The sequence below is a fragment of the Canis aureus genome, chromosome 23 (genome assembly GCF_053574225.1).
Source record: "Canis aureus isolate CA01 chromosome 23, VMU_Caureus_v.1.0, whole genome shotgun sequence".
Lineage (NCBI taxonomy): Eukaryota > Metazoa > Chordata > Mammalia > Carnivora > Canidae > Canis > Canis aureus.
In genome coordinates this window covers 30,920,143-30,946,464 of record NC_135633.1, presented here as the reverse complement: position 1 = coordinate 30,946,464, position 26,322 = coordinate 30,920,143, and the positions used below count along the sequence as shown (strand labels likewise).

The 26,322-nt window shown below is 49.7% G+C and overlaps 2 protein-coding genes across 6 annotated transcripts in view; one reads left to right on the top strand and one right to left on the bottom strand.

The window, feature by feature from the left end:
* Positions 1–26,322, bottom strand: part of USP35 (ubiquitin specific peptidase 35) — a 78,897-nt gene that overhangs the window by 44,263 nt on the left and 8,312 nt on the right. The window contains exons 2-4 of one of the 3 annotated variants that reach the window (XM_077867206.1): positions 7,918–8,008; positions 2,202–2,883; positions 886–1,018 (exon numbers count right to left, since the gene is read on the bottom strand). In XM_077867206.1, the coding sequence (XP_077723332.1) occupies positions 886–1,018; positions 2,202–2,874 (806 nt within the window). In that variant the 5' untranslated portion in view covers positions 2,875–2,883; positions 7,918–8,008. Of the gene's footprint in view, positions 1–885; positions 1,019–2,201; positions 2,884–7,917; positions 8,009–8,649; positions 9,108–26,322 lie in introns of those variants that run through there. The other 2 variants (XM_077867204.1, XM_077867205.1) reach the window with 2 other exon arrangements.
* KCTD21 (potassium channel tetramerization domain containing 21) lies at positions 9,180–25,285 on the top strand. 3 transcript variants are annotated; one of them, XM_077867218.1, is made up of 2 exons: positions 9,180–9,261; positions 22,187–25,285. In XM_077867218.1, exon 2 carries the CDS (start codon positions 22,217–22,219, stop codon positions 22,997–22,999), a length of 783 nt encoding a protein of 260 aa, XP_077723344.1. In that variant the 5' UTR covers positions 9,180–9,261; positions 22,187–22,216; the 3' UTR covers positions 23,000–25,285. The 3 variants fall into 3 exon arrangements, with proteins under 3 accessions (XP_077723344.1, XP_077723345.1, XP_077723346.1); XM_077867219.1 differs by having other exon boundaries at positions 9,185–9,303; XM_077867220.1 differs by lacking the exon at positions 9,180–9,261 and adding an exon at positions 9,327–9,347.

Here is a 26,322-nt window from a genome sequence, read left to right as displayed (position 1 = left end):
AAAAAAAAATAAGAATAATCAACCGAATGAGAAAGCAAAGTAATAATTACAAATGACAATAGCTACCATCAGTGCTCTAAACACTTTATGTGTATCATCTTGTTTTATCTGATCCTTGCAACAACCCGGTAAGATGGATTCAATTACACTATTTTATAAATGAGAAAGCAGAGACCTACAGACATGGAGTAACTTGCCCAAAGTCACACAGGCAAGAGGTAGAAGAGCCAGGATTTGCACCCAAGCAGCTTACCTCTAGAGCCCATACTCTTACCCACTAAAGACAAGAAATCTAAGAAGCCTAATGGAGATGGGAGATCTGCACACGGGTATGGAAAGCATGGTGAGGGAGGCCTGCCAGATGAATGGGATCTACAGAGCCAAAGGCCTATAGGCAGGAAGGTAGGCAGCATATTCTGGGATCACTGGATAGGCAGGTGTGGCTACATCACAGGTGTGATGACACCTCAAACGAAGTGGAGAATGTGCAAAAGCTGTGAACTAAAGCACCCAAATTCCATGTATCAAACCTGTCAAACTCAAAAAGTACTTTGTAACGGATCTTCGGCTTCTAGTATAACCCCGTAGAAATGTGACAACTTCTTATACCATCTTTACTATTACTGAGGGAGAAACGAAGGCTCAGAGAGTTCATTGACTTGTCCAGGATCACATAGTTGGCACCCAACCCGAGAGCATCACCAGGGAAAGGTTCTCTGCATCTGCCACATCCAGCCCTGGGCCAGGCACAAAGCAAGGCTCAAGAAAGGATGGATGAATGAAAAAAGCAGAGTTCCTGGACCTTCCCACACTAAATCTAGCCCAGCAACCCTACACAGTGGAAGGAGGGAAAGAGATCTAATCACCACCCAGCCCTCAGCCCACCTGCTAATAGCAGTCAGCATCTGAGAGTCTGTCACACTGTCATCATTGCTGAGGTTCCGGACGACACCATCCATAAGCTCCAATGGTAGGTGTTGGACCACGCTGGCCAGGGCACTGGATGGTGGCTCTTCCTCTGGAATGGTGAGGGGGCTGGGATGAGCTAAGCAAGGCAGGTAGGCCCCTCACCTCCCCCAATACCTCATGGGCTCATGCTGCCAAGGTAGACTAGGCTTCTTAAAGAACACATCAGGGCCACTTCCTACAACAGCACAGCCTCCGATCCCACCTTAGTTTATTCGCTCAACAAACCTTCACTGGCATGGTTTGGGGCCCAGCCCTGTACTGGGCACAGACAAAAACCCCTGACACCCCCCGCCCAAACTGTGCCTATCCTATAGGCAAGGTCTATAAGAAAGGATAACCAGCAAGACCAGAGAGAAACAAGCAAGAACAGCAAGAACAGAGAGAAAGGCTGTGTGACTTGAGGGGAGAGAAGACATTCCAGGTGGAACCATACAAAGGCCTAAAGGTGAAAAAGACCACTTAGTTATCAAAATCTGTTCTCCAATTGGATAAGTGCTTATACTTCTGGGCTTGGTTCTTTCTCCTGCCAGGTGAATTCTCTTCCTTTCAACTTAATAGCCCTATAATCAGGAGAGGCACAGATCTTATCTCACCCATTTAAAGTGTAGTTCAAGAGCCACAGCTGACAATGGAGGACCAAGAGTTTACATTTCAGAGTTGAGATATACAGGCTCTACCGCACGTCCTCAACTTGGCCTCGGCCTGCCCTGAACACCTCGCCCCTGCTGCTGACCAGCTACCTCTCAAAACTTGAATCAAAAGTCATAATTTCGGGCAGCCCGGGTGGCTCAGCGGTTTAGCGTCGCCTTTGGCCCAGGGTGTGATCCTGGGGACCCGGGATCGCGTCCCACGTCGGGCTCCCTGCGTGGAGCCTGCTTCTCCCTCTGCCTGTGTCTCTGCCTCTCTCCCTCTCGTGAATAAATAAATAAAATCTTAAAAAAAAAAAAAAGTCATCACTTCTACGAAACCCACCTGACCCAAAGGGCATGATGACGTCCACGCGCCCCCTTCTGTTGTCTCACTCACGGGTCCTCCTCCTGCCCAGCTTAATCTGGGTCCGCCCCCCCCTCCCCCCCCGGGCCCAGCACCCCCCCCAGGAGAGGCCCAGAGCAGGAGCTCAGGGCAGCCCTGCTACTTAAGGCAGGCACGCTGCGTCTCCCCACCGGGAAGTAGCCCCTGACGCACACCTGCCACACCTCGACACCGCACACCACGCACCAGCCCCCACGCACCTGTGCAGGAGATGACGGCGAACAGCTCCTTCAGGCAGGGTAGGATGGCGGCGGGCTGGGCGCGCCACAACTGCGCCAGGAGCCCGCTCACCTGCTGGGCCTGCTCCAGGAACTCCACGGCGCCCTCCTCGCCCTCCGCCGGGCAGCGGAAGCGGCCGAGGCAGCGCACCAGCTGCTGGCAGAAGAGCAGGCGGTGAGGCCCGTCGGGGACGCAGCGCGGGTGTCGCGCCAGCAGCCGCGCCACCTGCGCGCAGGCCGCCGGCCCCGGGCGCTCGCACACGGTGCGCAGCACCTCCCGCCGCAGCAGCGCGAACACCTCGTCGGCCGCCGGGCCCTCGGGCAACAGCTGCAGGCCCAGCTGCACGCAGGCGAGCGCGCGGGCGCCCGGAGGGCCGGCGCCGCCCTGCAGCAGGCGAAGCACGCGGCGCGCGCTGAAGAACTCGGCGAAGACGTCGGGGTGGTGGCGGCCGGCCACGTGCAGCAGCTGGCAGCCCACGCGGCGGGGCAGCTCGTCCGCGCCGCCCACGTAGAGACGCGCGCCCAGCGCCAGCAGCGCCAGGCACTGCTCGCGCTCCAGCGGCTGCCGCGCCGCCTCCAGCACGCGCCGCACCAGCCCCTGCTTCACGCTCGCCGGGTACGAGGACGTCACCACCGCCTCCAGGATCTTGTCCATGGTGCCACGCTGCAGGGGACAGGGAGCAGGGTCACACGCTGCCCAGCAGGTCCCGTTCCCCGAGGGATCCCCCTGCGCTACGACTTGGGGCGAGCAACCAGCCACCTTTCGGGGCCTCCGTTTCATCACCTGTGGAATGGGGCGAGGATACCTCACTGGGAGGTATTGCATGAAGCTAAGCGCAATGCCTGGCATGTAACGAGCCCCAGGGAGTTGTAGTTATTGCTGATGAGCGCCTTGCGATGGCAGTATCTGAACCTTCCACCCGACTCTTTCGCCCTTCCCTCCCCAGGCCTCGCTGGTGACCTCATCCACTCTTGAGGCCAGTAGGAGCTGGATATAAAAGCTGTTGCCCTGTATCTTGGCCAAGCCCTGTCCTGTTGGGGAAGATGAGCAGGGACACACACAAAAATCACACCTCCAGGGAGGGAGAGCAGTCCTAGGGTCCCAAGGAAGAACCAACGGGGAGATCCCTGCATACTTTATTCTGCCCCAAATCAACTTCTTGTTGTATCTCAAGCGACCTACACCTTTCCAAGGCTCCACTTCTTTCTGTATGCTGTGCCTTTTGCCTGAAACATCCTATCTCTCAAGACCTCCACCACCACACACTCACACAGCCAAACTCCTGTTTTCCTTCAAAGCTTACCTCAGACACCCTGTCTTCAATTAGAATATACCTGGACCTCCATTCCTACACCCACCTGTCGCTTATTCCTCCATTATAGCTGGGATCACATAATTCCCTCCAATGAAGCACAGCGTATCATGTCTGTGGCCTGGCCCCGCCTCCAGGCCTTGCCCCATAGCCTTGCACACTCAAGGCCCTGCCTGCCCCTCCCCAGCCTCAGCCCACACCAGTCCCTCACTCTTGCCTCGCTGTGTTCTCCCTGTTGCTGGGCCCTTCGCCTATGCTCCTCCCTCCCCTCCTTACTTGACTCACCCTGCAGACTTTAGCCCAAACTCACTTCTTCAAGGTAGCCTTGCCTAACCTCTTTGGGTCAAACACGACTGTTAACAATTTCAGAGCACCTTGTCCTCCTTTACAGCAATTATCATAACTCCTTAGTTGGAGTCAGCCTCCTCCACCATACTATACAGGTTCCTGAGGGCAGGAACCATGTCTGTTTTGTTCCCTCACCTAGGCCAGTGCCTGGCACATAGTCGGCATTTGTCAAAGAAGCAAAGATGTAAAATACAGAAGAAGATGTAAAATACAGTGTTACTACTGCTACTTATGCCTCTGAGCAGAAGTAGCCTTCCCTTTGCCTTTCCTCTTCCTTTGGGCAGTTTCCTGGAAGCCTGTCTCCCAAGCTGACCCACTTTTACTTCCGATTCTCATGCTGGTTCACAAAGATAAAGCTTTTTCTCCTAATATCCAACTTTCAACTCCTAGAAGACAGGGCCATTTCTTTGCTTCTTTATATAATCCCACTCTAGGCAGGACATGAGATAAGGTTCGGCATACAGTAAGCGTTTAAACTTACTGGCTCGTAAAAACTTCTTGAGACCTGGCGTTAGTGTGAAGATAAGCCAGACATTTACTAAATGAGGCGCCAGAAACCTTTATTCAGAACCACAGATACTGTGGACCCGGACACTGTGCTAGGCCCTATGGAGACACTCCTTTCACTGTCCTAGCTCTTGGCTGAAGCCAAGCTTCCATTATTGCATGTGTTAAATGCAATGGGCCCATTTGTCTCTTTCTCTCTCTCACCAGGCTGTGAGGTCCTCAATGGCTGGCATCTCTGAGATTACTGTGGGTAAAGCCAGAGTACAGATCAGTGGTTCCCAAACACTGGCTTGGCTGCCTCCGAACCACCTGGTAACTTCGCACAGATTCATACACCCAGAGCCCACTCCAAGCCTCCTCGAATAGTGTGTTAAACTCTTTTTACTCTGAATGAGATTCATCTGGAAATGAAGTCCGCTTCCCATCCCTGTTACTTACACTCTCTCAGTCTGTTTCCACCCTTCAGGATTGTTGTTAAATATAAAGTCCTCAGCATGATGCTGAGCACAGGGAAGTGCTCAATAAATCGGCCCCCTTCCCTTTAAAAGCAAAGTCCTCGCCCTTAGGAACCTCCAGTCTGGTGGCAGAGGCAGATATGTTGGTAAAGAGTGCCAACACAAGGCATAATCTCAAAGGCCTTTACCGGGTCTTTAAAAACTGGTCTCCCTTCATCCCGGTCTTCTCTTTCCTAGGCAGTGCTTGCGACCAACCTCCCTGGTAAACTATCCCTGCAAAACCCTACCCCTGCCCTCCAGGCCAGTGGACTTAATATGCTTTCAACCCAGGATGCCAAGAAATCCTATTATTCAGGCAGCCAAGAAGAAACCCTAATCGATGAGATATTGACCTCATATGTGGAGGAAGAGGACCTGGGGGCAGGCAGAAATGGAGTTCTGGGGCTACAGAAGGTTCTGGAAGTGGAAAGAGACTAGGAATGACGAGTCCTACATTCTAATGTGACCTTGGGCAAATTTTATTCTAGCCTTGCAACTCATTATGTGACCGTGAGCAAATTGCATCATGAGCCTCTTTTAGTCTTCTGTAAAATGGGGATAAGTGATATCAGGCTGAACCACACGAAAGCAAAGGAGCAGATGTTGGCAATTTCATACCATTCTACCGGATACCTTTGCACCTGGCAGCTGGAAACCCGTTTGTGGTGCCATTCTGTGAGGGCTGTGATCTCTGGGGCCAGCCGTGCAGCCTCTGTGCAGTCTGTGGCCTGGCCACTCCAAACAAGCCCTGCCTACCTGCCCCCACTCCCACACAGGCAATCTGAGATCAGCTGTCACCATAGTCACCAACTAAACCCACTCAATGTCTTGAGTGCATTCATGCAAAAGGGTTTTAGAGGCTTGGAGCTCACCTGACCTCACCACAGGCCACAGAAGGGAGGCAGGACAAGGCCTGATTTCCCTAGGGCACGCATGGGAAAGTGGAGGATCACCATGTGAGAGGGACACAGCCTTGGCGGGGTGGGATAAGAACCTGCACTTGGTCTCCCTAGGGGAGGAAGCAGCAGACCGCCAGCATTACTCAGGAGAGGTTGGATTACTCCTCTAGGCTCTGGACAAGGAGATGGCCTGTCCACACTGGCTCTGACCCAAGAGACAGCTGCCCCGCACCAAACTCAGCGGCACGCAGCAGCACGCAGCAGCCATATCCTCCCTCAGAAGAGCCAGCGTAAGAAGCATGCGACCCAGGTTCTCTGCTTCTGAATTACCAGGTGACCTTGGGTGAATCCCTGCCAGGCTCCTCAGCCCTTTCACCTGGAGAGTGGAGACCATTGAAGCCCTAACAGAGAAGGGGACAAGGTATAAAAAAGAAGAGGGCCAGAGCAGTCATAAGTCTATTCTTGGGCCATCTGACACCCAGTGGGGAAACAGACACACACTCCTGATCTTGCTGATTCTACCAGGAAATTCCCTCACTGCCAACTAAGCATTTCCACTATCTCCTTCGGAGCTCCTGCAGCACCCAAGATCAGCTTCTCTTTACTTCTTGCTTGGACTAGTGCAGTAGTCTTCTAACCCCACCTCCTCATTCCCTCCTTCGATCCATCCTCCAATAGCGGTATGCATTGTGCAGAAGAGTCCAAGCCTTCAAATCTAGCCCTGGCACTATGCCCCATGGTGCCCATGGCCTTGAGGGAAGTGCTCTTTCACCATTATGAGCCTCTGAACCCCAAAATGGGAGATGACCGCCTGACCACCTCTTAGCCTTTCCCAACCAGTGCTGCTGCTCTTCCCCCAGGCCCTTGGCTTATACCTCTCATTGCTGGTGTGATAGCCTGAGAGTCCCAGCAAAACCCAGTTGGCTCCAGTGCAGATAGTAAGCATACAGGAACCTCACAATCCCTCCCCTAGAAGGCCCAGATCCCTTTATCTGTCCCTTTTGGATGACCCTCCACATTTCCATTGTGTATTGACAGGTCTCCATTCCTGCATGGTGAAGCCTGACTCATCTCTACCAACCTCAAAGCACGGTACCGTGTCTGTGTGTGTGTACACACAATGCCCTGCCCTGCCCCCATACCCTGGGCCCCAATTCAGCCTTCCTCATCCCTCCCAGGTCTCTGTGACCCACCCTGCAAATATCATCAGATTAATCTCATTAGATGATAAGCTCCATCTTGCCATACCCTGCTCAGAACTCTCAAGGCTCCCCAGCCCCTTCAGCATAAGATCCAAACTCCTGAGCTTGACATTCAAGCCCTTTCTGTGACAACTGGCTGATGGAGGGCAGGGGTGGATATGAACTTGACAAACACTGCTTGGTGACAAATCTGAAGGACTATGGTCAGTGGGCTTTTCCTGATGGCCACCTTTTGGTGATGTCCTCTCTGCTGGGAAAGGCTTCTCCCTCTTCTGGCAAATTCTGACTCATCCTCCAAGGCCCAGGTCACATGCGCCCCCCCCACCCCCGCCCCGGGAAGCCTTTCCTAACCCCCCTATAGTCCAAGTCTCTGAGCTTCTCAAGGCCATCTTTGCTCTTCTCATCCCTCAGCAGTGTCACTGAATTCAAAGTCTATCTCCCTTAGCAGGCTGGGAGGCGGTCCCATCCCTCATCTGTGCCCCGTGCCCAGCGCAGGACCAGGCACAGAGGGGAAGGAGTGCTAAATAACAGGTATGATCCTGCATTTCCATAACCCTGAGACTCAAACATCAGCCAAGAAAGTCCCTACAGGGGTCCCTGGACAAGACTGAGCCATGTAGAAATGACTCAAACAACCAAAACTGAAGAAAAAGAAAAAGAAAAAAACTGTTCCTGGTTTGCCCTCAGGTCAAAAGCTCACAAAATCTCATAGGCCAGGGAGCGGGTTTTAGAAAGGTCTCATTCAGCGGCTCCCTTCCCCCAGACCACTGCTGACCCTCCAAGCCCCAACTCAGCACCTAAAAGCTGAGACGCCCATTTCTTCCTTCTCTGACCCTCACATCCACTCTTCCTCCTCTGATTCCTCCGGGGTGCTAGAGCTGGTGAGGAGCACCCCACTCACCCACCCACCCAGGTCTCTGGACAACAGCATCTACCTCTGAATTTTGCTTCTACCCAAGGCAGCCCTGGGAAGGATCCCCTTGCCCTCCTACTGGGAGGCCCTTGTCTGGGCCACCAAACTGTCTCCTAGAAAGAAAGAAAGGGTTTTACTGGTAAAAAGCAACTACTCTTTAACTGATGGGGAATGGGAGGAGAGGGAGCATATATTCCCTTCTCAGGAACCCACCACAATCACCCATCCCTGCTGGGGCCACCCCTCACATACTTAAGATAGCCATGTCCCCACCCCCACACCAGGCTTTCTGGAAGGGCGGGCACCAGGCTAACACAAGGAGTCTCAAGTCTTGTAGGGAGAAGTACGCCCGGGAGAGGATGCTGAGAAGAGCAGAAGCCCACGCCAGGCGGTTGCAACCTCTGAGCTCCCCAGTTTGTGCCCTGTGTTAGCCCCACCCCTCCTTCCAGTTATACCGGCGCACCGGCGTCCCCCCCAGGCTGGGGCTGCGGACCCCACGAAAGGCCAGTGAGCTTCATTGTATTAGGGCAGAGGACCGGATCGCCTCCAAACACAATTGATGAAGGAGGCTGAAGCCCAGAGAGGGGCAGCTACTCGCCCAAGGTCACACAGCGAGGCCCAAGATGCACTAGACCTCCCTACTCCCAGCCCCAAACTCTCAGAGCCCTTCGCGCGTGCCCACCAGGGCTCTCGGGCCGCCGGGGTGCAGACACTCCCTCCCCACAACCTGCACACACGCCCCCGGCCCCCTTACCTCCGGGACCCCGGTGGCCCCTGCCTCAGAGCAGGCTCCTGGGCGGGGCGCTCAGGCCTGGCAGGACTAGGCTAGGCCAGCCTAGGTCAGGGCGAGTCCTCTGCTCCCCCAGGAGTGGGGACGCCCTCCGCCAAGTCCCAGCCGGCAGGGATGCTGCTCTCACTGCAAAGTCCAAACTCCCCACCCAGCTCTGTACAAGCTTGTACCCAGGGAGCCCGAGTCAGCCGCGCCGCTGCGGGGCTGCGGGGCTGCGGGAAGAAGCGTGGGGAGGGGCGAGGTGCGGGAAACAGGGAGGAGCCGGAGCGGGGGCCACCCCGCGAACCGCCGCTCAGGCCGCGTCCCCTTTAAGGCCAGCCGGTCTGAGCTCTGGCGGGGGCGAGGCGGGGAGATGGAGGGCTCGCTGCAATGCTTCCTGGGAGATGGAGTTTGCGCTAGGCGTGCCGTGCCGCACAGAGCCCTTGGAGAACTACAAGTCCCGGAGTACTGCGCGCGGCTCCCGCGCCGCCACGCCCCTGGGCTGGGGCTGGGCTCCGGCCCTCCTCCCCCGCCCCCCCCCCTTGCAAAGCTGCGCTGGCCGCCCGTGGAGGGGAGGCTGCAGAGCGAGGGCAGGAGGTGGGTGCGGCGCGGCCGGGGACGCGGGCGCAGAGACAGCCGGTGAGGGGACGTGGGCCCACCTGGCACCTGCCCTACTATGAGAGGTCATCTTTCCTACCTTAGCCTCGCCATTCTCATCTGTGCAATGGGGATGGCATCGCCAGAGGCTGCGGGGGAGGGGGCGATAATTGGGGAGAGGGGGCGGAGCTGGTGGAAGGAGTCTGGATGATGGGGAAGGTTGGAAAAGCCCGGATAAAGAGGGTCGAGACTGTGGGAGGAGTCTGGTGGGGGTGGGGGGGGGCAAGGCTGGGCGGAGTCTCTAGGTGTGGAGGAGAACTCGGGTGAGGTCGGAGAAGCGGTTGCCCAGGGCTCGGAGTCAGTGCTGAGAAAGCCGATAAGCCAAGCCGAGGTTAGACTGGTTGGAATGGGCCAAAAAGCACTGGAGGAGGGGCGGAGACACAAAGATGGAAAGATCCTTCCCGGCCGTGGAAAGCCCAGGGTCGGCCGCGCGCTGACTTGGTTTGGGTACGGGAGACCCCGAGTGGGCAAACACCCGCGAGTGCACAGAACACCTTCCTTCCCTTGTGATAGAAATAAAGAGCCCATTTCTTGAACCCAGTGCGTCACACACATGATCTCATTCAACTCGCATACCCTGGAGAGGCATCACCATTATCTGTTTACAGGAGTAAAGAGAAATGAAGTTGGCCAAAGCCACCTAGGACTCCTTACTCCAAAGAACCCTGCTTTATTTCCTGCAGTCCAAGGAGGCAGAGGTTTAATCTGGAGTGGATGGCAGGGAAGAAACAAAAGTTTAGATGACCCGCCCTATGCAGGTTGCGTGACAGGACCAGCTTCCACCCTTCTGAATGCCAACCTGTAAGGCAACCCTCCTACGGATGTTGTGAAGATGAAATGAGAAGCTGCATTTGAATTGTATAAATTATAATGGTTGTCAGGTGCAGGAAGACCCTAAGGAAGAGAGTGATTGAAATGGAGTGCTTGTGCCTGAGGAAAACCACAAGATGAAGCTTAAGAGTAAGCAGAGAGGATGAAGGAAAATTCTGGAAGAGGATGGGGGGATGGTGGTGGTTGTTGGGCATCTCTGCCACTAAAGAGAATGCAAATGGGGAAGTTGGGTTGCCAGGTCAGGTGGCCTCCCGCCTCCAGCTCACCTTTCCCTATGCTGTGCCCTGCTAGGCAACTCACTGCAGGTTCTGTGTGTGTTACCTGAGTGTAGACAGCACTGTTTCCCACTACAGTGTGGGTTGTGGGGTAATGGAGCAGCCCTGTGGGCTTCTTAGAGATATGAACTGGACAGAACAGGGCTGAAGATACAGCTGTTGAGCGTGGGGAGGCTAGGAAGGGGAGGTAGGTGAAGGGCAGTGCTCCCATATGGACCTTAGGGCTGTGAGCCAGTCTTTTATTGTGGTGGACTGAGTAAGGGGGTGGGTGGGTGGGTGGAGGGAGTCTGATCTGGTTTACTGAGAGACACTTTACTCACTCTGAGTATTGTCACCCTTGAAATTTACCCAGCCACGGTCAATCTCTCTCCTGCACGGTAGTAATTCCTACATTTACTTCCAGGTGGTCACCTGGGCCTTCCTTAGATTCCAAGCGGAAACTTCAAGGAAGTGTTTTAAAATAAAAAATGTTTTAAAATTCAGGAAATGGTAATAAACTTCCCTATTGGTAGATCTCAGTCTGGGGTGAGGAAAATGAATCTGACTAAGCAGGGGAAGAAATTTCCCCTTCTGATAGTCTGCCTGCTTCAGGGAATTGAGAGGGGCGAGATCCCAGCCTCAGCAGGCTAGCCAGGCACCCAGCTACTCAGGTAAAGCAGCTTCTGTAAGGGGTGAAGATAAAATGCTCTGGCGGTGTAGAGAAGGAAGGAAGGAATCCCTGCTGAAGGGCCTAGCAGATGAATGGGATTTTCCTTCAAATCGCAGGCAGAAGGGACGCCAGATACCAAATTGCAGAGAAAGTAGAGGGCCTGGCATGGTTGGTCTCTATGGGAGGGATAATAATAGTATCTACTTCATCTATGAAATCAGCAGACATAAAGTGCCTAGCATAGGAAAAATTGCTCAATAAATGTCAGCCATTGTCATTATTGCTGTAGTTACAGTCACCATCTATCCAGCAATCGACCCAGGCCCACACAGCTAGCCTGATTCGCACACAGGCCCAGGTGATGTCAAAGCCCCTCCAGTTCTTTTTGCCTATCCACAACATTTCTGAGGCCCAGGATGGGCCCCTCTTTGTGAACATTTCTCAGTGAGCTATAACAAGAGTTTCTTTCTTGTGGCAGCAGAACCTCTGGGTTCTGGAGGAGGCAGGGGAAGCAAGTCAACAACCATCTGTTCCCAGCCTGGATCCTAACACAGTGACAGGCCGTCCTCGCATTATGGTTTCTCTGAGTGGTGGTTCTATGGAAAGAGACCGGTCAGTTTTAAATTCTGTCTCCTCCACCAACTGTGAGCTCTTTTAGCTTCACCCTGGTTGGCTACCTCATCCTCCAAGAAACAGCAGCAATGGGACGCCTGGGTGGCTCGGTTGAGCGTCTGCCTTTAGCTCAGGGCATGATCCTCGGATCCAGGATTGAGTCCCACATCGGGCTCCTTGCAGAGAGCCTGCTTCTCCCTCTGCCTCTCTGTGTCTTTCATGAATAAATAAGTAAAATTAAAAATAAATAAAATTTTAAAAAACCAGCAGCACATGGAGAGGAAAAGACTAGATTGTAATGCTTCTTGGGAGTAGTAATAACAAGCCTGTGTACTGAACCTGGCTGTTTATTGTGGTCGGGCACTCTGACTGGAATTTTACATCTGGAGTCCCTAAGAGGGAAGCATTCTTTTCTTCCCCCTTTCAAAATAAAAATATTTTTAGAACTTTCAAGGCTACAGAAAAGTTCAAAGAATGGCCTTTCACCTAGCTGCACCAATGTCACCCTTTGCTGATTTTCCTTTCACCACACAGACACGCCTTTTTGCTGAACTATGTAAAAGTTACAGATGTCTTGACACCTGTCCCCTAAATTCTTCAGCATGTATCTCCTAATTACAAAATTCTCCAACATGACCATAATACCATTCTCATACCTAAGAAAATTTGAAAGAAGTCTAATAAACAGTGGATGCTCAAATTTCTCCAACTGCCAAAAAATATCTTCTGTAGGTTATTTTTTTTTATTATTGGAGTTCAATTTGCCAACATATAGCATAACACCCAGTGCTCATTCCATCAAGTGCCCCTCTCAGTGCCCGTCACCCAGTTACCCTGTAGGTTATTTTTTTATCAGATGTCATCAAGATTCATGCATGATAGTCTTATCTCTTTAATCATCTCATTTCATCTAGATAAGCCTCCTCGACCTGTGTGAATTTGTGTTTGATTCTTTTATCAGTGATTAGTCAGGGTTCTTTTTTCTTTCTGATGATGCTGTGTCCTTACTGCATCACATCGGGAAGTGTGTGATACCAGGGTCCTACCATCCCTGAGTGCTAAATTCGATTGTTGGTTAAGGCCGTGATTGCCTGATCTCTCCATTTTTGTAATTTTTCCCTTTGTAATTAGTCTTTGCAGTGGTTCTTTGAGACTGTCCAAATTGTGTGCTCCCTGTTCTTCTCACTACATCCGTTGGTGATCCTTGCCCAAATTGCAACATTGAGGGTTTCAAAATGGTGATTTTTCTAATATGCCATTCTTTCTGTATTTATTGGCTGGTATTCTTTGTTATAGAATCATTTTTTCCTCTGTGTGTCTTTGTCTCTTCTTCCCATCTCTCTTTTTTTTTTTTTTCCTTTTTGGAGTAACATAGACTCATAGTTTTGGGGTGTTTTTTTGTTTTGTTTTAAAGATTTTATTCACTCAAGAGAGACACAGAGAGAGAGAGAGAGAGGCAGAGACATAGGCAGAGGGCAGGGAGCCCAAATATGGGACTCGATCCCAGGACCCCGGGATCACGCCCTGAGCCGAAGGCACACGCTAAACCCCTGAGCCATCACCTGGACGTCCCTCATGATTTTTTTTTAATTCAATGTGTGATATATATATATAGCCCATTATCATCATTAATCTTTTTTGGTACTCAAATTATTCCAAATTTGGCCAAGGAGAGTCCTTCAGGCCAGCTCCTCTGTTGTGTTTTGGTATCATTGAGATATAAATCACATGTAATGATTTGATATATGTATATATTGTGAAATGATTACCATGATAAGTTTAGTTACCATCCATCACAATGCAGAGTTATAAAAATATTTTTTTCTTTGATAAGAACTTTTAAGATCTCCTCTGTTCTTTGGACAGGATCTCATTAATCTTTGATTGTTTCTTTGCTATCTGGCAAGAGATGTTCCAGGCTCACCTTGCATTTTTTTCTGTCAAAGTCCTGTAATCATCAATTTCCCCAGGAAACCCTGGTTTCTTTTTGTAGGAGATAACATTTAGAAACCAAGGACTGGGGCCAGGTGTGCTCATTGTTACTGGAATATCATTTCTAGGCTGTTTGAGCAGAGCTAAGAAATGAATAAATGGATGAATGGGCAGGCAGATGAATAATTATCAGTAGATTTACTATTGTTGCAACTGGTCCTTACTGTGTAGAAAGAATAGGTTGCATAGCAAGTAGTTTCATTATGGAAGCTCAGCGGTGACAGTAATGTAGGAAATTGCATAGAAAGCCCATGCCTATTGCAGGACTTCATGAGTGGACAGACTATTATCTAAAACCTCTGTGGCTGGCTTCAGTCTTTTGCTCAAAACCTAGACTAGAGGACACCAGGCTGCCTCCAAAGGACTGGTTCTCTGAGGAATGCCCAAGCCCAGAACCTCCTCCAGGTCATGACTCAGAAATCAAGAATGCAGATGAAGCCCTGGACCAGGGATTTATTCGCTCTGCATTGGTGAAATAAGAATAATGTAATCTGTCCTACCAGGATCCCAGAGTTGTTGTAAGAATATATATATATTTTAATTACCAACCAGTCTTTTCAACAGACATATTACAAAATTCCTTCTCTTTTTTGTTTTAATACTATAGTTTGAAATGTCATTGCATTATAGTGCTATTTAATACATTACTAGTAGTTACTAGTTATCTTAACTAGCATCTAAGGTAATTATTTTTCTTCAGATATTTTCAGGTTATCACTCATCAATTTCTCCAAAGTAAACTTTTAATCTTTTTTTTAATCCTTTGAAAAAATACTATTGGGATTTGGACAAGGATAGCGTAACAACTGTAGTTGATTTTAGAAGAACTTTAAGATATTTCATCTTTCTCAGAAGTATTATAAGTCTCTATTCAAATCCTATTTATGCTCCTTAATAAAATATAATGGCTTATATTACTGGAGGGGGCACAAGCTTTGGAGAAAGACTCATTTGGAATTCTAGTCTGCTGCCTCTAACTGTGTGATCTTAAGCAGCTGTCCTCGCTACTCTGTGCTTCAATTTTATAACCCTAAAAATTAGGATGATACTTATACCTATCTCACAGCATCAGTGTGGTATTTTAATGAAACAATCTATAAGAAAATGCCTCACATAGCTCAGGGCATGTCCTCAGTTCTCAGGAAATTTTGATTCTCTATGCCCTGGTCTTTTTTTTTTTTTTTTTTAATTTTTTTATTTTATTTATGATAGTCACAGAGAGAGAGAGAGAGAGAGGCAGAGACATAGGCAGAGGGAGAAGCAGACTCCATGCACCGGCAGCCTGATGTGGGATTCGATCCCGGGTCTCCAGGATCACGCCCTGGGCCAAAGGCAGGCGCCAAACCGCTGTGCCACCCAGGGATCCCTATGCCCTGGTCTTTATGTAGGTCAGAATCAAATTGAGATGGCAAGTATAAGAGCACCTGGTAAGAGGTAGGAGGGGCACGAGTGCCAGATCTCTCCAACAGCCATTGCTCACAGCACAGACTTTGCAGTTAGACGGGCCTAGACTTGATTTCTGGGACTACCACTGTTTGGGGCAGATTCCTACCTCTTAGAGCCTGAGGTTCTCATTTGTAAAATGGAGATAATACTTTTCCTTGAAGGAGCATTGAATGAGCTAACACGTGTAACACAACTAGTGCAGGTATGGTACACAGCCGGTACTTAACAAGTATTAACTGTATCCTTCATGAGCATTGCAGGAACAGGTGGGTTCCAGGACAGAGTTTTAAAGTAGGACTCTTGAGCAATGGCTTGGCTGCCCTTCCTTACAGGACATCTGCTCTCAAAGAATTCTGTTTTCTGTGGCACAGAAAGTAGACGTTGCAACCGGGTGATTTTCAGGCCCCAGACTAGAATTGCCCTTCACATGGCACCCAGAGGGGCCTTAAGATTCCCTCTCATTTGGGTCACAGACCCATTTCAGGGAGGACAGAATTCCAGCAGCAACTCCCAAGTCCCCAGGTCCCCTGGCCTTCCTAACCCAGTCAGATGGCCTGAGGATCCGCAGGGCATAATTTCCTGGTTTGACACCAGTCTTTTTCTCCAAGAGGGAAATAGGGCTGAGCTTTTTTCTTGGTTCTTTTCAAGTTGTGAGGCAGACTTAGAAAGTCTCCTGCTTCAGAAAAAATTACTCATTCAGAAGCAGTGGTGGGATTTCTTTTATCTGTTTCCTGATTCAGTTTGCATTCTCATCCATCTTTTTTTTTTTTTTTTTCAGATTTTATTTATTTATTTGAGAGAGAGAGCACCAGGCAGGGGGTAGGGGCAGAGGTAGAGGGAGAAGCGGAGTCCCTGCTGAACGAGCTCACTGCAGGGCTCAATCACAGGACCCTGAGACCATGACCTGAGCTGAAGGTTGACGTTTAACCGACTGAGCCACCCAGGCTCCCTTTTCATCCATCTTTTCTACTCTGGCTTTGAAAAACCTGGCTTTTCCACTGCTTTGTCATTAGACATCATCAGCTGCTGTTGAAATAGAAGGGCTTGGGCCTCTCAGTGGACTTGCCCTGTGTCAGCCATAGAGGCATTCTGGGCCATCTCCAGGTCCTGTCCCCACGTTCTTTGATGGGAGGGGCAGAGCCCAGGCTGCCAGTGGACTAGCCACCCAAGGACCCTACCCATCTGGTCTAGACAGAGAATAAGGGAGTGTGCATCTCTCACTCACGTTGAGACCCTGTGGCAGGAAGGATGAATGATCAAAGGTGTTGGACCCACACAGAACTAGATTCAGATCCCAGCTCCTCCACTGACTCTTCAACTTTCTGAGCCTCAGCTTCCTCATATCTCACAGGGTCCTTATAAAGACATTGAATGAGAAAATGCATGTACAGCATTTAACACAATGCTATCATATTTTTCTCTATGTTTTTGTTACAAATAAAATGCCACTAAGTGTTACATGAAGCTCCTCAGGTAGTGAGAACAGGTGAGCACTCAGTAAATGGTAGCTATCTTGCCAAGCAGGACAGTATTTTTAAAGGATCCTTTGGAGATTCTTAAATTTGTTTGAAGCTATTACAGCTTTTTGTCACTATTACAACTCTTCGCAGCCTGAGAGGGCTGAGGATGGGCTCTCTGCTAGCTGGCTGTGTGTCCTGAGTAAATCATTAGTCTCTCTGAGTCCCATTTTCCTATCTGCCAAATGGAGAATAATGCTTACTTTTAGGGTTGCTATAAGAATTTAAAAAGCTGGTGACTGTGAAGGCCTTGGAAGTAGTAAAATGCTCAGTAAACATTCATTCCTTCTCTGTCTCAGTCTCTCCATGCTGCCCTCCTCCCATCCCCATGTCACCAGCATCCGCTATGTGCTAGGCAGTGCCCATGCAGGGACATGAGATGTGTCGTTGCTCTCAAGGAGATCACAACTTAGGCAGTGGTTTTCAAAAATACATTTTATCACAACCCCCCAGTATGAAGATATATTTTATATCACAATCCAGTTCATATACAAACTGAAACAAAAATTTCCCAATAATATATGTAGCCAGTTACAACCCATTGTATTGCTTTCATGACATGATCACAATCTTGATTCATTTTCCAGTTTATGAAGTCATTTACACATAGTAAAATTTACCCTTTTGAGGTATACAATTACATAAATTGTGTAACCTTTATAACAGTCATTTGACTACCACCACATTGAGAGATAGACTATATCTATCACTCCAAAATATTCCCTCTTGCCTCTTTGTACTCAATCTCTTCCCCAGTCCAGGCCTGAGCAATCACATATCTTATTTCTGTCTCTACAATTTTGCCTTTTTCAAAATGTTCTATAAATAGGATCACCTGCCGGGATGCCTGGGTGGCTCAGCAGTTGAGCATCTGCCTTTGGCTCAGGGCATGATCCCATGGTCCCAGGATCGAGTCCTACATCGGGATCCTCATGGGGAGCCTGCTTCTCCCTCTGCCTATGTCTTTGCCCCCTCTCTCTCTCTTTCATCTTAAAAAAAGGATTTTATTTATTTATTCATGAGACACACACAGAGAGAGGTAGAGACATAGCAGGGGGAGAAGCAGGCTCCCTGTGAGGAGCCTGATGTGGGGGACTCGATCCTGGAACCCTGGGATCACACCCTGAGCCGAAGGCAGACGCTCAACCACTGGGCCACCCAGGTGTCCCATAAATAAAATCTTTAAAAAAAAAAATAGGATCACCTGCCATGTAACCTTTTGAGGCCAGCTTTCTTTTACTTCACATAATGCTTTTGAAATTCTTCTGTTGTGGTATAAGTCAGTAGCTCCTCTCTTAGTATTCCTGAGTCATTCCCTTGTATGGTTGTACCACAGTTTGTTTACCATTTACATTTCAGTTGTTTCCAGGTTTGGGCAATTATGAATAAGGCTGCTATAAATACTCAGGTACACGTTTTTGCATGGATGTATGTCTTCATTTCTATGGGTACATAACTAGGAGTAGGATTGCTGGGTCATGTGGAAACCATATGCCAAACTGCTTTCCACAGTGATTGTACCACTTTGCATTCTCACCAGCAATGCATGAGAGTTTCCACTGTTCTGTGTAGTCAGCAGCATTTGGTGCTATCGGATTTTTTTATTGGAGCCATTTTAATAGGCATCTAATGGTCTCTAATTGTAGTTTTAATTTTCGTGTCCCTCATGACTACTGCTCTTGAGCATTTTCTCGTGTTTATTTGTCTATATGCCTTCTTTGGTGAAGTATTTGTTTAGATTGTCTGCCTGGTTTTTCATTAGGTTGTCTGTTTTCTTCTGAGTTTTAAGAGTTCTTTATATATTCTGGTTAACAATCCTTTATCAGATCTATGTTTTGCAAATATTTTCTAACAGTTTGTCTTATTTTCATTTTCTTAACAGTATCTTTTGAAGAGAATTTTTTCCTTTGGATAAAGTCTAGTTTGTCGATTTTGTTTCATTTTGTTTTTATGATTTGTGCCTTTTGGGTCCCAGCCAAGAAATCTTGGCCTAACCCAAAGTCATAAAGGTTTTCTCCTGGAAGTTTTATAGTTTTCAAAAGATTTTACGTTTAGGTCTATGATCTGTTTGGAGTTAATTTTTCCTACATGGTCCAAGATATGGGTTGAGGTTCTTTTTTTTGCATGTGGATTTCCAGTGAGCTGCATCTTGATAAAGCCAGGGAGGAAGACCATGATCATAACATGATGGATTGGTGGGCACTGCCAGGGGGACTGTGCAAAGGGCCAGGAAGCCCAGGTACTAGGCTCAGGCAGTTGCGTGGCTGGGAAGAATTCACTGCACTTTCAGGGGAAGAGAAATTCTGTATTAGGCCTTCTGGTAGCCATGGAACATCCAGTTGGAGATGTCCAGCAGACAGCTGAGTGCACCCCAGGGGCTGTAGCTCAGTGAGGATGGTTCATCCCCACCTGACCACAAGCCCCCCCAACACCCCGGAGATGCCAGTTCCTTTTTTTTTTTTTTTTTTTAAAGATTTTATTTATTTATTCATGATAGTCACAGAGAGAGAGAGAGAGAGAGAGGCAGAGACACAGGCAGAGGGAGAAGCGGGCTCCATGCAGGGAGCCCGATGTGGGACTCGATCCCGGGTCCCCAGGATCGCGCCCTGGGCCAAAGGCAGGCGCCAAACTGCTGCGCCACCCAGGGATCCCTAGATGCCAGTTCCTGTCTTCATGTGTAATGGTGCCTTTTACACCGGGCGGGGCCTGTGCATCCGTGATGGTGGACACAGTGGTGCTGCCCCTAGAAAATAGGGTGTTAAAGGACTGAGCTTTGTGACTTGTGGGCATGGGGAGAATACCACAGAGCGGGGGGCAAGGTGGTCAGAAAACATGGCACCTAACTAGTCTCTTCCCCATCTGCCTGCCCCACCCTCTCCTCAGATGATGACAGAAGCCACATGGCTGGGAGGCAGAGGCAGGAAAGCAGCTCTCCTGCCTTTGCAAGCAGAGAAATAGGAGTTTGGGTATCTACCCAAGAGCCCCCAGATATGCCCTGACTGCCTCCCCCACCCACAGTGCTCTGTGCTCTTCAGCACTAAATTCAGTGGAGATATGGGGTCTGGCCCACAGAACCACGGGGAAAGACAGCCCAGCCTCTCGGATGGCTGAGTCTGCTCTTTCCATTGGAGCTAAGCCACTTTGCAGAGCCTGGCCCTTAAGTCAAGGAGAGAGACTGACAACTAAAATATGCAAATTACTATCTAGAAAGGAAGGGAGATCCTGGAATAAGGAAGGGGGCAGCCCTGGCTCCTGGGTCCATCACCTCCTGGGTGACCAAACTGACCAGACCCAGCCCCGAGCCAGAGCACCTCCCCCCAGCTGCAGGGCTCTGCACAGCCCCTCGCCCACCCCTTCTGTTGGACTTCCCCACTGTCTAGCAGCCCATCTGCTCCAGGCTTCTGCTGCCGATTTTGCAACTTCATCATGGCTTGTTTCTCTTCAGGCACTCCAGATGGTTAATGCCTTTCTGCAATATCAAAATGCCCCATGAGATGGGGAAGGAATCATGAGGGGACTGCCTCCCGGCCCCCGACAGTTGGGTGGGGCTGCTCCATCCACCAGCATGGCCTCCATCCTCTGGCAGGGGTCTCCATCCTCTGGAGTAAGGGGGCCTTGGTATAACCAGCCTCAGAAGGCAAGTGTGGTGAAGGTGAGAAGTGCTCTGGCCTGCTCGCCACACTTGCTGGATGACTTTGGGGGAAGTCCTGCCTGAGACTTCTGTTTTCCCATCTGAACAGTAAACATGACAGGACTCATTCCTGACCCACTCCCACAGCTCTTGGCCCATCCTCCTCACCACTGCAGCCTCACTACCTCGTGTCTTGGTGTCCTCGCCAGCTGGGCTCTTCTCGTGAGCAGAACTGGAGCTAATTCTACCCTATGCCCCTCAGGCCCAGCATCAGGGAAGCATTGCCTAATCTGTTCCACAGGTGGGATCTTGGGAAAGTATCATGTGAGAAGCTACAAGGGTACATCCCCTGCTTTCTAGAACCTTAAAGAGAAGTTAGACTCCAAGACTTCAGGTTGAAGGAGACTCGCCAGCCTTAGACGCTAGAGGCTGCAAGGTGGCAGGGAAGGGGGGATTTGTTAAGAATCGGGTAAAGTTTCAGTTTGCACTGAAATTTAAGGTTTCAGAGGAGGCTGGGGTGTCTTCATGATGGGAAAGGGCAGGCCACCAGGAGCCAAGAGCATCTTCATAGCAGGGCAAGTTGTTAAAGGAGGATGAGATTCCAAGAAAGGCTATCAGAGCCCAGAGGTCTGAGTGGCCCATTGTAAGCCTGGGAAATAGATGGAAATGGCACTACTCATAGCCAGTCATTATGAATGCTTTGAGATAGAAAAATAATAAGACGTCATGGGTACAGCAGCAGGGGTGCCAGGCTTGGAGACATAAGTCTCAGAGCATTTGCTAGGTACTTAGAATGTACCAGTGTTTGGCTGGTAAGCATGTACATATTTTTGTCTCTCATATAAAGGGACCTGGGTTTGAATCCTGGCACAGCCAGCCCTTCATCTCTCTGAGCATGGGGAATGAATCCTGGCAGTGTTCTTCATGTACATGATAGGAATGGATGGTAGTATTATCTATGTCAAAAGATGTATGTAAGCAGATTGTGTAAGAGCGAGTAACAGAGCATCCATCCAGTCCAAGCACATTTTCTTTTGTTCCTTAGAACAGTGGTTCTCTGTCTTAACTGAACATTTTGAATCACCAAGGGTGCTTTTAAAAAAACACCAGTTCTGGGGTATTAAAGACCACTTACAATGATCTCTGGAGGGTAAGAACCATACTTTGTTTTTTCTTTTCTTTTTTTTTTTTTTTTTAAACTCCCTAGTGAGCCTAATGTGCTTTAGATGGTGTGGTTATTATCAACCATCCATTTGTTTATCAAGCATTCATTCATTTCAAGCTCTAGGACTGTAGGCTTGATCTATAATAAGCAGTTGAGAACTATGCGTACATAGATGTTATGGACTGAATGCTTGTGTCTCCCTAAGTTCTGTGTTGAAATCCTAATCTCCAGTGTGATGGTATAAGGAGTTAGAACCTTTGGGAGGTGATTAGGCCATAGGAGTTGAACCCTCATGAACAGGATTAGTGCCTTTATAAAAGAGACTCAGGGATCCCTGGGTGGCGCAGAGGTTTGGCGCCTGCCTTTGGCCCGGGGCGCGATCCTGGAGACCCGGGATCGAATCCCACGTCGGGCTCTCGGTGCATGGAGCCTGCTTCTCCCTCTGCCTGTGTCCCTGCCTCTCTCTCTGTGACTGTCATAAATAAATAAAAATGTTTAAAAAAAATTAAAAAAAAAAGAAACTCCAGAGAGTTCTATTGCCCCTTCCATTACAAGAGGACACAGAGAGAAGATGGTCATTACCAGACACCAAATCTGCCTACACCTTAATCTTGAGCTTTCCAGCCTCCAAAACTGTGAGAGATAAATACTTAAGCCAACTAGTCTATGGTATTCTTTTATACCAACCCCAACAGAGTTAAGACAGCAGATATGGTTGGGTAATTTCTCACTTTTCTCCCTGTCTAGAACCACTTTCCAACACCCCAGCCTCCTGCCATGTCTGACCCCATCACACTGAATGTTGGGGGGAAGCTCTACACAACCTCACTGGCAACCTTGACCAGCTTCCCTGACTCCATGCTGGGTGCCATGTTCAGTGGGAAGATGCCCACCAAGAGGGACAGCCAGGGCAACTGCTTCATTGACCGCGATGGCAAAGTGTTCCGCTACATCCTCAACTTCCTGCGGACCTCCCACTTGGACCTGCCTGAGGACTTCCAAGAGATGGGCCTGCTCCGAAGAGAGGCTGACTTCTACCAGGTGCAGCCCTTGATTGAGGCACTGCAAGAGAAGGAGGTGGAGCTGTCCAAGGCCGAGAAGAATGCCATGCTCAACATCACCCTGAACCAGCGTGTGCAGACAGTCCACTTCACTGTGCGGGAGGCACCTCAGATCTATAGCCTCTCCTCCTCCAGCATGGAGGTCTTCAACGCCAACATCTTCAGTACCTCTTGCCTCTTCCTTAAGCTCCTTGGCTCCAAGCTCTTCTACTGCTCCAATGGCAATCTCTCCTCCATCACCAGCCACCTGCAGGACCCCAACCACCTGACTCTGGACTGGGTGGCCAATGTGGAGGGCCTGCCAGAGGAGGAGTACACCAAGCAGAACCTCAAGAGGCTCTGGGTGGTGCCAGCCAACAAGCAAATCAACAGCTTTCAGGTCTTCGTGGAAGAGGTACTGAAAATTGCTCTGAGTGATGGCTTCTGCATTGATTCTTCTCACCCACATGCTGTGGATTTTATGAACAATAAGATTATTCGATTAATACGGTACAGGTAAAAGGACCCCAGCAGCCCTGGTGGGGGGCTCCCAAGAAGCTCCACATCACCCAAGATCTTGGAGAGTGTCTCACCAGTGGTGTGAGGCAGGGCGCTACTAATCTGTATTAATCGCATAGCAGGACTTGATTCACCCCACAGTGCAGTCTACCTATAGGAATCCATGTGTTCTCTCAACAGAGCCACCTTTTTTCCTTGCCACTTTGAGCTAGAGATGGGCAGTTTGTCATGACAAATGAAGTATCTGCCAATGTGTCCTAAAGGCCACAGGAGGGCTTTCTGGCTACAGAGGAATGGCTGGTTCTTCATGGGTACCAGCGCTCTCTGTATCACTAGGCAGTGCCTCTCTCAGCCCTCTGTGAAAGGAGCCCCTCATGGAAGGGAGGGGGTGAAAACAGGGAGCTCCCTTCAGTTCCCCAGGACGTAAAGTCACCAGATAGTCCCACTCCTCCTGCTCCTCTGTCCCTAGGATGTAGCCAGGACCTTGGACTTGTTCACCCAGCAGCAGCCACATTTGGCTGGCTCAGAAATGCAGAAGGATTTCAGAGCTGCGTTCTTGACCGACCCACACTGTGGCGGGGAGAGATTTGAGCTGTGGCATGGCCCAGACGAGGGAGCGTCCAGCCAGGGTTCAGAAGATGGGGATATCCCTCTTGACTGAGTCAAATATAGTAGACATTTGGGGATTTCTCACTTCAGAGATGAGTTGTTGTCCTACAAAGATTTTAAAGTATCTGGAGCCAGTGCAATGAAAGGCATTTCATGATGTGGACTGTTACATGATTTTTGTAATCCTTTTCCCAAGAATTTGAAGTATCATTGAAACAGATCATTTTAAACAAATAATATTATGGACTCTCAGGGTTGGAAAAGAATCCAGTGGTCACTTAGTCCTCCCCAGCTCCCAGCACACCCCAACCCATGTGGGGCTGAGTGCCTCGCCCCAGGACCTTCAAAGTGATCATATATCCCTGCTTGCATACCTCCGGCAAAGGGAAGCTCATCATGCCCAAGGCAGTCCCTGCCATGACTGGCCAGGGCTGGCTGTTAAAAAGCTCTTCCTTCCATCGAACCAAAATCTGTCTTTCCACTCCCATTTTCTAGTCTTGGTTCTAGACCTGCCTTCTCACCCACACGTATACTTTCTCTTTCAAAATAGTCACCTTAAGAAGCCAGACACTTAATCCTGACTATATTACTACTTTGGAATTAGGTTCCCAATAGCATTTGTCTTCAGAACCAAGGTCAGCCCATCCTCCACCCACACACCCCCTACACCCACCATCCATTGTAAGTCAGTCCCATTTTGTGATGGCTTTGCTTTGTTTGTGACCACAATTTCACCCATCTTCTCACCAGCCATGGCTCCGCATAGCTTTTGACCACTTCCTGTTGGAGAATGAAGATTTGTCCTCTCAAGAAAGTGTTGCCAGAGGAAGGAGCCCAGGGGCTCCTAGGAGAGGGTGCAGCAAGGAGCCCAGGAGTGGGCTGGACACTCTTAGAGTATCCTATCCTACGACACTGCTCTGAAAGACACAGCCTTCCACTGTGGCACTGTTTCCTCCTTGAGGGAAGGTCTAGGGCAAGACACCCCAAGCCACCACTTCCCAGGGGGTGATGAACAGTGCAGACCTCAGATCTGCACATTATGATTCATCCCTGGAGCATGGCCTTGGAAGTCCCACAATTTTCCCCATTGGGCAGAGACCCTCAGACAACACCAGGGAAGCCTAGTGACATAGTCACCCACTGGCTGAAGAAGGGGCGTCTTGTAGTTACAGCCTGGGGATAGGGAGCCGGTATGCTAGGCCGTGAGCAAAGGCTGCATCTGTTAGGTAATAAAGGCCTCTTCCTCATACAGGGGGACCCAGGAGTCTCTGACAGCTGTCCCAGGCCACCAGGCCAATGATACTCAAGAAAGTCACTCAGGGGAATCCAGATTAGAACAGGTTAGAACAGGTCACAGAAGCTGTGACCCAACAGTTGAAGGAAGAAGTCTTGTAAATCACTGCTACCCGTTTCTCCTCCATAAAAAGTCTCTTTCTCCATCTTTTCGGTGCTTCTTAATTCACACAGCTTGATGTTAGAGAAAGTAAAGGACCTGTGAAGTCACTAATGTGCTATGTGACTTTGTGCAAGTCACTCACCTCACTGAGCCACCTCCATTTCTGCATCTGTGAAATGGGCATAACAATAATACATAACCCTACCTACCTCACAGGGCTGTTGTGAGGATCAAATGAAATAACGTATATGAGAATCCAATATACATGATAAATGGTGTTGCTATTTTGTGTCTGCTTATAAGGGTAAAAAAAAAAGCTGGCCTTGGAGTCAAGCTGACCTGAATCTGAATTCTGGCTCCTTTCCTCACTGTGTGACCTGGGATAGGTCACCAGGCCGCTCTGATATGTTTCCTCCTGGGGTAACAACCCCACCTCCCAGTGTTATGTGACTTAAATGAGCTGTGAAAAATTCCTAGCTAGGCCTGGCGCATAGGAACCCCATAAATGCTTGTTCCTTCAGGAAGTAATCGTGATGCACTGCTGTGAGTACAGTTCAACAAGCTTATGTGGAGCACTTGGGGTGTGAGCCCCAAGGATGCAAACAGCCACAGTAAGTTCAATCTTGAAAGGCTCAGAGGACCACAAAATGTGCTGTGGGAGCTTGGAGAAGGCAAACTCAGTTTTTAGCAAGGGCTTGATGGATGGCCAAGTTGGGCCTTTAGGGGTAGGTTGGGTTGTGATAGCTAAACAGGGTACCACTAGTACAGGACACAGCAGGAGCAGAGACCGGGGAGGTGGGCAGGAAGGGGGAGCCCTCACAGCTCCAGCGTCAGGGGAGCAACAGGTGGTGCACTGAGCACACTCTGCGTCCCTCTCCAGTGAGTGCAGCCATCTGCCTTGCAAAACAGAGCATGGAGCGGTTCAGGGAGCAGCATCCCAGAGGACGAGTGAGTTGGAGTGAGCAGGCACTGGGAGGCGGAGGTGTGCATCTTGTGAGCCCTTCCCTGCCCTGAAGAAGACCTAATGCTGATCAGTGAGCTCAACCAGACTCAGCTTAGCCTTTCACACAGCTAAGAGCTTTGTCCCAACTGAAGGGCAATGCCAGGCACATGTTTGTTGACTCTCTGTTCCTGCCCCAGGTGTGGTGCCATGCATGCAGAGGGATGGTCAGGAAGGGGGCTGGACAGAAGCCTAAGGCACCTTGGTGTTACCACTTCCTGAGGCCAGCCACCACATAGGGCCCCTGCATGTTTGAAGGCCACCTCAGGCACTCCTTCCTGTGACCTTCCTGTGACCTCAGAGTCACCTAAAGCCCTTT